The sequence below is a fragment of the Miniopterus natalensis genome, chromosome 2 (assembly GCF_054644295.1).
Source record: "Miniopterus natalensis isolate mMinNat1 chromosome 2, mMinNat1.hap1, whole genome shotgun sequence".
NCBI classification, from domain to species: domain Eukaryota; kingdom Metazoa; phylum Chordata; class Mammalia; order Chiroptera; family Miniopteridae; genus Miniopterus; species Miniopterus natalensis.
In genome coordinates, this window is record NC_142082.1 from 132,239,247 (window position 1) to 132,254,756 (window position 15,510).

Genomic DNA, 15,510 nt, shown 5'->3' on the forward strand with positions numbered 1-15,510 from the left:
GGTGATATGAAAAGCCGGCGTCTGCACAGAGTTGAGTTATAGCCTAAGCACATTTAATGATGAAAACACATAAGAAACTAATAAAATAGTTCATGAAAACAAAAGTGGTGTTCCGACAGGTTAAAAAAACTACCTCTGACTGGATACATAAAATTATGGATTAAAACCGGAGAAAGAAAGACTGCTGGAAGCAGAAGGCTGTATTTTTAATTTAAATATCCTAAGAGCTGCCAAGGTAGATTCCACTAGATATTAGTCTAAATGACCAAAGTAGGCTAATTTCCTTAGGTGAAAGGGTTGTAATTAGTTTCCAAAATAAAGGTGAAATCCAGGCATTGAAGACTGTGATAAATACTTTGTGTTGTTCCAAAGACTGAGAGGTCAGCTGAAGTATACTCCATGGGTGTGAAGCCAGGTAAAACTGGAACACAGCCGTTCAGGGAGATACTTTCTTTTTTTCTTTTTTCTTTTCACATGACATAAGAAACCTTAGTGGGGTAAATGCTTGGTCCTAGATGGGAATTACCATAATGGAAAACAAGTCCTACATACACGTTCCCAGGATAGTGGGAGCCAATGTCTTTCGCAGGGCAGCCCTGGCAGTACCTACAAGGCAGCCGCAAGCTCCCCTGTAACTCCAGGATCAAGTAGTCACATGAGAATGGACAGGGAAAGGCCTTCTGCAGAACTGTTCTTCCTTAACTGTATCACTTGCATGGCCTTTTTTGTCCTGGGTCCCCGTCTCTGGCTGTTAGTAAGCTTCACGCTGACCATTCCACAGCCATGGGGATTGGGTAAAGATGCAGTCTACCCCTGATTTTGAATCTTTCTGAAAATAGTGCAAACCAAGCAAACAGAATTGCAAAAGCAGCTTTTACATGACTATGGGGAGCTTTGAAAGGACCATCTTTCTAGCTACTCAGTACCTCACCCTAGAAACCACAAACACATTTTTGGGAGAGACAGACATCTCGGAGGACTGAACTGGATGTCTACACACCTGCTCTCAGGTCTGGGCTGCTGATGGTCCACAAAGAGCTGACAACTTAATTCTTAATGCTGTTAGAAAACCTGTGTTGAGTTTCTCTTGGACAACAGAAAGGTCAAAATGGTACATCTATCTAAGTGACAGGAATGGATACAAAGTAGGAAACAGGAGAAGAGCTGAGGCTGCCCATGCCCGAGCCAATGAGGGGGCTGAATAACCATTTGCTGCCTAATACAGCGCCCACCCACACGGGCAATCACCTCCTTCAGGGGAGCTGCTCCCATAGACTCATTTTCCCCCAGGCCAAATCTCTGCAACTACCCTGAATCAAATCACAAGAGCAGAGAGAACAAATAAAGCAAGCCCAAGTAAATACAGGTCAGATGGTAAATGCTAAGGAGAAAAGTCAGAGGAATAGAAAGTACTGGGGGAGGGGTGTTGCTCTTTTATATAGGGCAGCTGGCAGGTGCAACATGAATGAAAAGAAGGAATCGGTTTTGCAAAGTTCTGGAAAAAAGAGTGTTCTCGACAAAGGAAGAAAGGCTCCAGGCAAGAAAAGGCTTAGTGGGTCTGAGGAACAGAAAGGCCAATGTACCTGACGCATGGTGTCTGGGGAAAGCTGGAGGACAGGACACTGACTGGCAGGTGAGTGCCGGTTCACATAGGGTCTTGGTAAATAGTCTGGATTTTATTCTAAGGGCAATGCCAGGCCTTTGGAAAGTTTTTTAATAGGGATTGACAGGCCTGATTGATCTATTTTAACACTTTGGCTGCTTGGGAAGAAGAGAATGGATTATTGATTGGAAGGTCTTAGTGGAAGCTGCTTCCTAGGTGCAGGCAAGAGACACCAGGTTTTATCTAGGAGAAGCAGAGTGCAGGTGGTGAGACACAGCAAGGTCTGGGACATTTAGGAGGTAAAGAAGATAGGGTTTGCTGACGCATTTCTATGTGGGGAATGAGAGAATTGGATTTTTTGTTTGTTCAATGGGTAGAAAGTGGTGCTCTTTCCTGAGGTGTAAAAAAACGGATAAGAAAATGTTGTGTGTGTATGGAGGAGGATGAAAATGACAGGGGCAAATGGACGTAAACAGTTGTCTTAGAGTTTGACATGTTCAAGATGCCTATCAGACATCTGGTTTGAGATGCCCAGGAGGCAGAGGGATACACAAATCTGAAGCCCAGGAAAACGAGCGTGGCTGGTACGAAAACCTAGGAGCCGTCAGACAGTATTTAAGGCAAAGGACCAAGAGATAGAAAGCCCAAGATCACACCTTAGGTCACTTTGGACATTCAGAGGTCCAGCCAAGGAGGAGAGGCAAGCACTGCAGCCTGGGGAGGAGCAGCGGTGCTGCGGGTGGAAACCAGGCGGCTGCAGTTTTCTTGAACAAAGGCCTAGGGCATCTCCATCGGAAGAAACTCTAAAAGCCATCTACTCCAGTTACCCAACTCATTTCAGTTTTTAAATACCCTTTCTATCACAAAGGAATAAAAACTGCGTCATCGGTTTATATGATAACTACACCATCCTAACTCACTTACCATCTTCCCTCCATAAGCTCCCTAAAAGAGCTCAGGCCTAATGGGGACTACAGCATTACAATTTGGCAGGCGTTCATGGATAAATCTTAATACCATTACGTATGGGGGGGAAGTCAAACTAATTAAGAAAATCTAAATTCTGAATAAGTTTGTTTTTTGATTAAACACACATCCCTAGAGACAAAAGAAGGCTAAAAGCTTTAGGACAGCTGATTATTTAGAAATGATAAAACAAACATGGCATGTGCTATATGATGTAATCTAATTTCAATTTCATTTTGTATAAATGGCTAACAAAACACATGACATATCTCTACCAAGAAAATTAGCTGCGGTAGAAGATTATTCTATGGCAATATCCCACTTTTATGGGGAGTGATTGGAGACTGTGATGCTGTCTTATAAGAATGACAAGTACATCGTTATTACCGGGCAGGCACTCGGGGACGAAGCACAGAGAGAATTTTACTGTTGAGGACTTTGTTCCTCTAAATGCCTTTTGAGGATGGGTAGGTGTGGAACTAGACTGGAAGAGGCTAATAGATTACCAGTTCTGCAATCTTAAAACCAGTTGTTTTAAGGATTCCATATCTACAGAGCAGTAAATTTGATAATAGATCGAAGATTCCTAACATTAAGACTTGAATTCTCCCTTCTTTCCTCTTTGCAAATCATAACTACTTGAAAATTTCAGCAATCAATTATAAATATTTGTTGCCTGTATGATTTTTTCTTCTGGTTGTAATAAATCTTTATTCTTATAGAATAATTAGCTACAGTTTCTTCTGCACTTAATGTTGGGGCTATTAATGATCACAGATGTGAAATCTATTATTTACAAAACTACAATCTATTTTCCCCTATAATTATGTCTTTATTCTCCCAAACCAATTAAATTTTCCTTTGGTGAATATTTGTAACATATTTCTTACAATTCATACTTATTCTTTAGAATGACACAATAAAAATCCTCACTGTGACTTTAACTCTGTTCCACTTCCCACCTGACTCCAAACTAAGAGATTGTTGCTTTAAATTTACTTAGGATCTTCTTCAGAGACAGAGGAGAAGACATCTTAATAGTCTTCTGCTTAAGGGATACTCTGGATTAACCAATATTCAGTTCATTCTGTAAAGCAGAGGTCAGCAAGCCTGTGAGCCAAATCCAGCCCATGCCTGACATGGTAAATAAAATCTGATGGCAACACAATCACATCCATTTGCTTACTTACTATCTATGGCTGTTTTTGCCCTAGAGTTAAGTAGGGACAGCGACCATATGGCTTACAAAGCCTAAAATATTTACTATCTGGCCCCTTATAGGGGAAGTTTGTGAACCCCTGCTCTAAAGCACACTGACCAATGCCAACACACTGGGCACACACACGGCTAACAGGCCCTCTCTAACACTCCAATACCTTTCTGCCCCAACATTTCTGCTCTGTATGCTTCCAAGAGTCAATTGTACAATATTTGTGCCACTTATAATTTATAATGTAGCTAATATAGTAAATACACTGATAAAAAGTGAGAGAAGAGTTGTTGGAAAGACAAGAGTAAACAAAAACGCTATAAATTAGGCAAAGGTATCCCTATTGTGCAAGATTATGAAAAACATCGTAAATATTGGGAGTATTTTTTCTTCTACATTAAAGAATTCAAAATTAGACATCACAGATAATGCATAATGGATGTGGTTTGTGCAAATGAAGAGCACTCAGAACTCTGTACAAAAAGATAAATCATAATATTAAAAGACTGGCTGGTACACTGGTATGCTTTAGATTAAAATATTTAAGGCATGCTTTCATCATTTTTTATTTATCTGCTTTTTCTTTTTTAAATAAAGGGTGGGACAAAAGTAGGTTTACAGACCTGAGTATGTGAAACAGTTTATTCTTATATTATTTATTAATTGTTGTATTATTTTCCATAGGAACAACTATAAACCTACTTTTGCCCCACCCTGTATAAAATACGCCATTCTCACAGATAAGTGCAAAACACATATGCTCTCTTTAAGTACATAAAATATTGCTGATGGTTCAGAAGTCCCTTAAATTCCCCTTTCCCAATCACAATGCCTCCCTTTTCTCTAGACATAACTCTATCTGGAGTACCCAAACTGTCTAAACCTTTTTTGGTAGGCTATATTCAAATATTTCCACACAAATAAAAGAGTACATATACTTGTTTAACTATTGAGCCTTCATTTTCTTCAGTATATTACCCTCAACATCAATATACTTTAGAGGTCTGATATCTAATACTTAATACTTTTATGTATTTTTTTTAAATCCTCACCCGAGGATATGTTTGTTGCTTTATTTTAGAGAGAGGAAGGGTGAGGGAGAGACAGAGAAAGAGCGAAAGAAACATCAATGTGAGAAAGCAACATCCATCTGTTGCCTCTGTACACTCCCTGACTAGGGATTGAACCCACAACCCAGGCATGTGCCCTGACCGCCAATCGAACCCCCGACCCCTAGGTGCAGGGGATGACGCTCGGACCAACTGAGCCACACTGGTCAGGGCTGATATCTAATACTTTTATTTTATTTTTTAAAAAATATGTCTTTATTGATTTCAGAGAGAGGAAGGGCGAAGGAGAGAAAGAGATATAGAAACATCAATGATGAGAGAGTCATTGATCAGCTGCCTCCTGCACGCCCCCGACTGGGGATCAAGGCCGAAACCCTGACCAGGAATTGAACTGTGATCTCCTGGATCATAGGTCGATGCTCAACCACTGAGCCAAGCCGGCCGGGCTCTAATACTTTTAGTTTGGACTTCATCAGGTAGTTCACTTACTTAGTTTATAAAAGTGTTATCAGTGGTAGAATTCATCATAAAATTACTTTATGGATCACAATAAGGCACAATGAAAAATTAAGATTTATTAAAAATAAATTCCAGTAGAGATCCAATAACCATTGCTTAAAAATAGAGTATTTCTACGTTGATAGCTATTACTTAGAGTGAGGGGGAGAGAGAGAGAGAGAACCTTACTAATTAAAACTAATATTGATAGGTAAAGATGTAGTTTATCTAAAATATATAAAAATTGGAATTATTAAATATTTTTAAAAAACCATTAGCTCACCTCCAAATATATAGAAAAAAAATTTATCAAAGTGGTAAATTATTAAAGTTTTTAGACCTGTAGTAATTAACGAGAGAGGATTCCATCAAATAGGATGCCAAGAGTACATATGTAAACGGATAGTCTGAAGTGCCTGAAAATATTTTAATATTATTATTCCTCTTTAATTTCCATGACTAATTTGTACTCTAAGAAAGCACTTTGCTTTCTTTATAGTTCAGACGTTGCTGAGTTCCAAATTCGCAGATTTCCAATTTAATAAGATCCAAATGCAAGAGGTTTTAGAATATCTATAGTCTGTTGCAAGGGGGGAAGTTTTAATTATATAATAGAATGAGGAGTCACATCACCCTACACCAGTGGTCAATTTTAGCATCACTGTTGCTGGGTTAAACAGATGTTGTTACATATCTACATAAGACATAGTAATGTCACCTACGATCTATTCTGGTGCAAAGTGCTTAACTTGAATTCAGCAAAGCCTTTTACGTAACTCTGGAAATGCAGGGGACTAAGAAACAGGCTAAGTGACACCATAACAAATGAATCCAGAAGCTAGGGTGTTCTAAGAAACAACTGTCCATGTCTCTTCAACAAGGGACTTGTTTAAATTAAAAAAAGATTGAAGAAACACATCACCCACATGCAATGTGTGGTCCTAAATTGAGTCTTGTCTAGACACACCAGCCGTGAAACATTTTTGGGGTCATAAATGGGAATATGGTCTGGTTATTAGATGAGAAGATTTTTCTGAAATGGAAAGATGGAGATCAATGATTGAAAATAATAGGTTAAAAAACTGTTTGTAAAATATAATTCCATATTCTCCTGATATAAAAATGTATGTGTGGCCATAGAAAAAGTCTTTATTTTCATAGTGATGATCTTGCGGGGGCAGGGAGGGGTAAGAATGTGACCACTTCATTTTTCCTTGCAGTATTTTCTAATTTGTTATAAGGTACATAAACTGCTTCTGTAATGATAAAAGACTAGCTTTAAAATACAAAGTCTATGGAAAATTATGACTTTATTTTTTTATATTCATAGATCCATAAATCATGGTCTATCACAAAATTTATACTAGACGGATACTGACATAAATAAAAACCAAAGAAAACTAGAGGTATATACAAAAAGGTCTCAACTTGAACTCTTTGATTATTTGTAATGCTTTGGTTTAATGAAGATACATTTAGTATCCTTCATGTCAATTCACATATAAAATGCTATGCATTAAAAGTCTGTCTTGACTTTTTCTCACTAGAGGCATAACAACCCTTCTAATAATGATTACATAGCTCAGTATAAAACATTGCTTTCTAAATAAGCTCACAAAGCATAAAGGCTTCTAGATGCCTTTGGATAATAACCGGTCTGTTTCTTTTTCCCCAGGAAGGGTCAAGCTTAATGGTTTTTAGGATCATCGCTATATATGCAAATTGAATTCCTACTAAATAAGCAGCCATTTTAGGATGTACATATTCACATCTGATTGCCTTAAAAGTCAACCAATGTATAATTTTCACTAAAAGAGTATGCCATTCCAGTTGAATATGACAATGAACCAATTTTGTACCATTTCTTTTAAAATTCATATTTAAGTTGTATTATTTGAGAAGTGTTCACATTGTTAGTGTAAGGCTGATCTTTTAATTAAATTCAACTTTTTTTTTTAATTGAAAATGAATTGGTATATTTAACTGTTACTTATCTCTATCACAGCTAATCAGATCTGAAGGTTAAAATGTCTGAGTTTGAAACCCACCATTAATTTAGCTGTGTAACTTTCGGCAAACTATCTAGCCTAGTTCTTTTAATCTATCAAATGGAGACAATAGTATTTACCTCACAAGATTGTGATGATTCGATGAGATTATGCTTAGAAACCTGCCTGTTACATAGTAAGAGCTCAACAAAATACCTATGGCAAGGATGGCAACTCTCATCTGATCCTGGCATGTTGTTTATATCACAGCAATATCGAGGATGCTGCCCTGCATCTCCACCCAGATGCCCAATCGGTATCTCAATCTTACTAGACAAAACCGCTGCTTTCTGCCTTCAACCTGTAACTCCGCAGGGTCCCCAGCTCAGTAAAAGTTACCACCATTAATTAACCTAGTTGCTCAGGGCCTGAACCAAGGAGTCATTTTTCTATCAAATCCCCAGGAGCTCTACCTTCAGTATGTTTTGAATCCAACCACTTCTGGCAGGTGTATCGGTGCCACGCCAGCCCCAGGCAGCATCAGTTCTGGGCTGGACAACCGCAAGGACTCCAGCTACAGGCCAGCTCTCACTCTCCTTCTCACCTGCCTCAGTCTATTTGCCACTCAGGCGACAGAGTGAGTCTTTAAAACATAAACCAGGTGATGTCACTTCCTGGAAGAACCCCTCAATGGCTTCCCATCACACTTAGACCAAAATCTGAACCCCTTTCCCTGCTGAAAAGACCCTAAGTGACGGGCTTCGGCTTCCCTTCTCTCCTAACACTTTTCTCCTTCCTCAGCTCCGGCCATACTGGCTCCCCGGCTATTCCTTGAGCATCCTGAGCTTGCCAAACGCACCTCCGCCTCTGCACCTTAGCCCTGGCCGTCCTTCTGTATGAGAGATCCTTCCCTGGAGATCCACATGGCTCTCCAGCTCAGTTCTCGGCTCAAATACGAGGCTGCTTCTGGCCGCAACATCAAAAGTGGCACCCACACCTCTGTTTTTATTTATTTATTCATAACACTATCACTACTATATATGTGTGTGTGTAAATTCGCTTGATTCTTTTATGAATTAGGGTATAACTCCATGAAAATGGGGACTTTGTTTTGCTCATTACTGGATACCCATTGTCAAGAATAGTACTGGGAACTTTTCAATACGTGGAGACTTCTACTCCTGTGAAACTGAGTTGAGTTTAGCCAAGTACTCCAACCCCTACTTAAATAAGTCCTAAAAATAAAGCAAGCAAAGTAGTTACATAGAAATAGTTATTCTATATTCCACATACTTTGCAGAGTCTGTACAGATCTAAGTTTAAAGATAAAAAAAATCTTTACTTTCATTAGAAAAAGCTGCAGTCTAGCGGAAAAAATTCTTTCATTTCAAAAGAGTGCTAGAAGAAAATAAATATTTTTTAAAAGTTTCTGTATTTAAAACAATTAAGCACTTAGTTACTTGATTGAAATACTTGTAACAAAAGAAAAGAGAAAAAAGTTTTCCCTGGTTTGATATATTACTAAATGGTTCTGTACAAAGAAATTGTGATATTGTGGGATAAAACTGATTTTAAGACTCAAATAAAAAGCCACGCCAGAGTGTTAATGAACTAAAAAATAATTCCTTCCCTTAACAATTCCTTTGTAAAATTCCCAAACTGTGGCTCTAAAATAATAGGCAAGTACATGAGATTTAAATTCACCATAAAGTTGCTTTAACTTACTGTATGTCTAAACTATGACAGATACCATAAGCCATAGAAAATAATTTTCTAATATCATGGAACTGTTGAATCCAATCACTACAAAGCAATATATGAGCAAAGTTCCCGCAGATAACTCTCTGAACCTCTATTACTTTATCTGTGCTTTTCTTACGACAGACACATCACTTTTCTCTTTTATTTACAAACACTGGCATTTTTGGACACAGGATTTTCGTCTGTTCCATCTTTGCAGTCTCCTCTACAGTGTTAGCACAACAGCTGGGATACTCAGTACATATTTTCTGAATGAAAGGGTAAGTAACACAAAGGTTCAAGGTGGGGAAGAGTGGCAGTAAACGCTGCATAAATCTAACAGGGGGTTCATACAAGCAGAGTTCTGAATGAGCCCATTACTGCTTCTCTGTATTTAGATCCCAAGAGTGAAAAGTATAGAGAGTTAGACAAATCTATCAAAGTGGTTTACACACACTAGTTTCACAGTATTTATCACAACTGTAAGAAAACAATCACTTGTGTGATCATTTGCTGCACATCTGCCTTTTCCAATTTTAAATTTTAGAGGGTAGGAGCTGTACAGGGCTCCTCACGGCCTCAGCATCTCACAATGAGGGCCCCAAGAAGGGTGCGTAAGTTGAAAGCGGCTGGCTCCCCTTCCTAGCTGAGTTGACCAGGCACTCACAGCTTCACGGAACCTAGGGACTTGTTTTTCATGGTTTTAGAATGCACCTTTTTTTCATATTCACCTTACAACTGAGAGTGTCTTAGTATCACGTATGGTTTAATTAGCAGTACTTTTCTCTCTCTGAATATTACATAAAATAACATTGTTTTAATAAATGGTGGTGATTTAGAATCAATGAAATCGTTATTGCTCATTTCATCTTAATGTGGAAAACATAACAACTTCAAGTACTTACGTCAATTAAATCCGAAAGATCATGAATATAGTACTTGAAAACGGAGGCATTGGTTGCTTCGAGGGTTAGGAGATACTCGTTCCGTGCCTTAATCGATTTTAGCTTATTTTCTGAATACTTTGCTTGTCTCTGGCAAGGGAGATCCAGACATTGGGAAAGACAAGAAAGTCATTTTAAAACAAGACAGAGAAATATACATGAATTTTTATTAATCTAAACAATTTATTCTACATCTACATATGACCTTCGACATCTTCTGAGAAAAGTACATTTCAAATCTGATTTAAATAACAAACTAAAATTGCCTAGCTTTGGGGAATAACAACAATGTATTTGGGCTTTAGGCCCATTTGCAGTGAAATTTCTGTTACTATTCAAGTTCTCTACATTGTGTAGTGAATACTTGGCATTCACCACTAAATGATGTCCAGCTGTTATTACATGATTTTTATGTTTCTTAAACATTTTGCATTCCCATGGGAGGAAACTCATGGATTTCACAATAATTTACAATCTGTGTCTATCAGCTATTGCATCAGTGTTCTTCAGTTTCTCACCTCAAATGAGGATAAGTCATTTCAAATGAGGACAGAAAGACTTGGCAATCTATTCTTACTTACCTTTTCTTTCATTTTTTCAATTTTCTTTACAGAGCTTCGCCGCTGATGTCTCTCTTCTAGTCTAATGTGAAAGACCGGATCGCCGGACCTCCCAATTTGCTTTTCTTCTTGTTTCTCGGCTTCTTTCAGCTTGCTCTCTGCACTGATGCTCTCTGCATGGTACATGTGGTATGTTTTCATCACCTGCGAAAACCGTGACCCAAATTGTTACAGCATGTCTGTTTGTAACTTGGAGAGTAACTGGAAACCATTATATGACACAAATGTTAAAAATATCACCTTCCAACTTTCAGATTGTTAGTAAAATAGATGAATTATGCAATATCGTTTCTACCTAAAGCAAACAGAAACATGCACATTAAATTCACCTGCCAGGAAGAGACACTCAGGAGACAGGCCTTGATGAAAAAATGATTTAGTCGTATGCATGCTTTCAGTGTACTTGAAAAGTTCCCTTAAGCTTAGAAGTGCTTCTCTAATGTCTCCTCTGCATTATTAATTTGCAGAATAAATCATTATTCATGGATAAATTTTACCCTAACCTTCCAAATCAGTACAGGTCTTACTAAATTTTATTGCTTAAAATCTACTTGTCAAAGACAAAACATAAACAATAAGGCTCAAACATAGTTTTAATTTAAAAATATTGTTTTTCTGACCACAAATACTTGTGTAATACTTTATGTTCTATATAGAAAGCATATAATACCTTAATACTTTATGTTCATTATAGAAAGCATATAATACAAAAACAAAGAAAGCAAAGCAAAGAAAAAGCAACTGTATCAAGGAACATCCCAGAATTTAGTACCTAATAATCGTGGTGGCACTTTCTCTTAAATTATGTCAAATTCTCATCTGAAGAAGATAGGTTTTATTTCATTTATAAATAACCAGAGAAAATTTTATAATTAAGGTATAATTGTTAAGAAGTTGAGATTAATGTAATGTTTTGAAGAAAGGAACTTGAGTTTTCTCATTTAAAAATGAGTTATAAAGTAGTCTGGGTACTGGTTACACCACTGGAATAAATGCATTGACTTAGGTTAAACCATACAAAATTGCTGTTTTTGTAGGTTATATTTAAAAAAAGGGAGAAAAATCAGCATTTTAAAAATGATTTAACTTAATACACATTCTCAAGATGGCTATTTTGAAGAGTAAAACATGGGGTTAATGAAGAGCCTTTCCTTATTTTCATAAAATCTGATGGTGTCTTTCCTTAAAAAAGTCAGCTAGCAAATTACGTGGAAGGCCTTGCTGACCAAGAACAAAATAAGTGCTCAACTACAAACCATGGCAGCTTTTTCTGAGCTTCGTGTAACTGCAAAGTTGCCTGTTTTTAGTAAGTATCAAACCTGTTGGGGGAAGTCTAATTGGCTACTTCAGTTTAAAAGGAAAATAAAATAGCATTAGGAAGCAGCTGGGCAGCTGGGGAATGAAAAGGGAGTCACCCTGCAGCTGGGCAAACAGCGAGGTCAATGAATCTGCTACACACCTTGCATTTCTAGGCTCGGCTCTGTTTATACTCCCTGCCCTGAGCAAACCCACATGCCATTTGGGTGCTGGTTCCAGTTACATCTTTAAATAAGAGGGTGAAAAACCAATCTCTCTCTCTCTCTCTCTCTCTCTCTCTCTCTCTCTCTCTCACACACACACACACACACACACACACACACACACACCTCAGCTGTCCGTATTCTTCTTGCTCACAGGCAGGAAAGAAGAAATGAGGACACATGACTCCCATCATAGCTGGATGAAAAGGCATCCCAGACAGCTGTGGGTACCTGAGAAATCTTTTTTTTAAAAAATACATCACAAAGGAAAGAACTGATCTCCTGAATCTCGCTTTACTTAGATGCTGAGGACTAGCGTAAGCAGGTAATTTGCACACTCGAAGCTGGCTGCCAGCATGGCATTTCTTATTAACTAGCCTGGGTTGAAAGGAAAATATCTGAGTCTGACCTAAAACTAGCATCAAAAGGATGTAAACAGTTCATCATTATGTGGTTCCGCACAAGAGCTGAGGATTCTTACCCAGCTCAAGGGTAATGTACAGAAAGGAAATTTCTTTGTTCACTTTCCGATTTGACTTAGGGTTTCCACTCTTCTCTAAAATGTTAACAGTTACAATTAATAAAATTTAAAAGTCGGGGAGAAAGACACTAAAAGCTTCTTTGAGAACTCTAATTGCAGATAATGAATGCAAGTACAAACTGCATTATTTAAAAGGTAAGCTGTTGACAGAAGTTAAATGTGTTTTGCATTTAAAATAAAATAACCCACAGTTTTTTTTTAAGAGAAGTAAAAGAAAGCTTTTATTTTTTCAAAGGTGCATTTTGAATACATACTGCAAAGAAAACAGCAGCTTCTCCATCAGCTTAATGCAAACACAAGCTTTTGCGTACCAAATGACATGGCAGGCACATACCATTTAAATGTACTCCAGTAGCATAGTTCCCTATTTGAAGCTTTCGCTACTAAAACTTCATGAGTGATTCTCTACTGAACACATTCAACTTATCTTTCTGCTCCATCTTGCCTTACTTGCAGGGAGATTATAGTCAAGAAGGTGACCACATCCTGGATTTCTTTGTGAGGCTGCAAAATCCTGACAGACCCATATAATATATCTGACACAACTCTTGTACTTTAAATCAAAATAATTAAAATATCTATAGTGAATTTCAATATTCAGCGTCAAGAAATCATTATATATTTGAAAAGTATCCATGTGTTGGAGAAGATCAGTGGGTTAAGGCTATAAATTCTACTTTTTGACTTCTGGCTCAGAAGTTAGAAGATATGGTTCCAGGAATGGACCTACCAGGTACTAGGTGTAGGGAAGTAAGCTATTTAACATTTCTGTTCACCTTACAAGATTGTTATGGACACCCAATTGTGCGCACGTGTGTGTGTGTGTGTGTGTGTGTGTGTGTGTGTGTAACTTAAGTTGTACTGAGTACTTTCTATGTATGTGTGTACATATGAATACTATTTATACCATTAACATATATATGTACATATATGTAATATGTATATATTAGCTAAACAAAAATTTACAATGCTCACTATGTGCCAGACATTCTAAGCATTTTACAAATAATATTTTATTTAATCTTTATAAAAATTCTTTATCAGGTAGGTACCTTTATCTTCCCCATTCCACAGATGAGAAAAGTAAGGCATAGAGAGGTTAAGTAGCTTTCCCAAGGTCACATGGTTGGTAACTGGCACAGCAGTGGTTGGAGCCCCAGCAGTCTGGCTACAGATCCGGTGTTCTGGGCTGTTAGGTCATGGCTTTTGGAAAGTTTAAAGCATTATGCAAATGGAAGGTCTCTCTACCCTGGGGTACAGTTACTCTTGGTTACATGTAGGAATAGAGGGAAAGAAGGAATGAAAGGTAAGTATTTAGTCATTCAACATTTGTTTGGTGTTTACCACCCATATGGCATTGATCGTCGTAAAAATAAAGACTTGGTTTCCATCTTCTGTAAGTTTAAACTTTTGGAGATTAAAAAAATGGGCCCTTGTGTCATACTATTTCTTGTGTATTTAAAAATTGCACCCATGATTTCCTCTTTGGGGTGTGGGGGGCTGAGGGATGGGAATGGTAGTGGAGACAAAAATGTAGGGGACACTATCCTTGACTGTGATGCTTTATTTCTTAAAAGGTCTGAAGCACATGACAAAAAAAAGACCAAAGAAAAAAAGGCCCCGGAGGTTCTCATGGACACAGATGAAGGGCATTCAGGCTGGAAGGATAGTGTCAGCAACGGTACAGTGGGGTCCACACAGGTGAAGTAGGCATGGGGAGACCACAATGGCAGAGAAGGGGGTCCGGGGAAGTGCTTAAAAGTGGATGGCTGGGTAACTGAGCTGAAGGATAAACTTGGAGTAGTTGGCCTGGAGAAGAGAGGAGAGGCTTGAAGCCACAATAAGTGTTGAATTGACTCTACAGGGGTTTGCGAGTCCACAGAGAATGGTCAAAGCAGGATCTTAGAAACAGTCTGGTGGAGATATGCAGGGTGGGTGTAAAGTGGCCTCAGGGTGGAAGAAGAGGGAATGGAAAGTAAGAAAGAGAATCCAGAATGGCAACTACAGGGCCTTTTCTCCGCTCTCCCTGCCTCGCAGTCCAGACGCCCTCACAGCCTGGTCCCCACACCAGCTGCAGCAGCGCTCTGTGTACCCCGCTGAGCCATCCTAGCCGCTGCCTCCTCAGAATCTGCACTTTCCTGCCTCTGTGACCTCTTCCCAAATCAAGCCCACTGCCTGGGGTGCCCACCTCCACCCACCTCCTCCTGTGAACATTGTGACGCATCCTCCAGGACAAGCTCAAATCTCACCTATTGCTAAGTGTTGTTCCCTCGGCCAGGGTGGTCCTGTTTTTCTGACCACCGAGACCCACTTACTGACAGCACCTGAGACTCTGTGCCCCATGTTAGAGAGATTTGTGTGCCATTCCGTATTACAGATTGTCCTGTAAATTCCGCTAGGGCACCAATAATATCTTAGGTGCTTCCAGATCCTTAATATTGTTCGATATACAGTAGGAATATAATAGGCATTTGGTGAGAAACAAATGAGGACAGGAATCCATTTTATAGTCAGCTTGTCCTTTCATTTAACAAATGTTTGCTAATATTACTAGTATGTCCCTGGCATTGTTCCTCTCCGCCACCAATGAACACATGAGATTGGATTGACGGGATGACAAAGAGTTCCAAATCATTTGTGAAATATAGTTAGCAATGGAATTTATAGTCCCTCAAAAAAAAAAAGTGATGATTGGGGAGGGGTGAAAAGCAATACGTCAGTGACAATATTTCCTAATTCCATACATAGCCTGCTGTTTTACTAAAGCCATCAATCATTGAAAACTCTTCTGAGAAACTACATTCTCTGGG

General features: G+C 38.5%; 1 protein-coding gene across 2 annotated transcripts in view; it reads right to left on the minus strand.

Annotated features, from left to right (window-relative positions):
* The window catches only part of SRGAP1 (SLIT-ROBO Rho GTPase activating protein 1), a 233,976-nt gene that overhangs the window by 62,716 nt on the left and 155,750 nt on the right, over positions 1–15,510 (minus strand). For both annotated transcript variants that reach the window (XM_087814567.1, XM_087814568.1), the window contains exons 5-6: positions 10,601–10,783; positions 9,981–10,109 (exon numbers count right to left, since the gene is read on the minus strand). In XM_087814567.1, the coding sequence (XP_087670693.1) occupies positions 9,981–10,109; positions 10,601–10,783 (312 nt within the window). The remainder of the gene's footprint in view (positions 1–9,980; positions 10,110–10,600; positions 10,784–15,510) is intronic.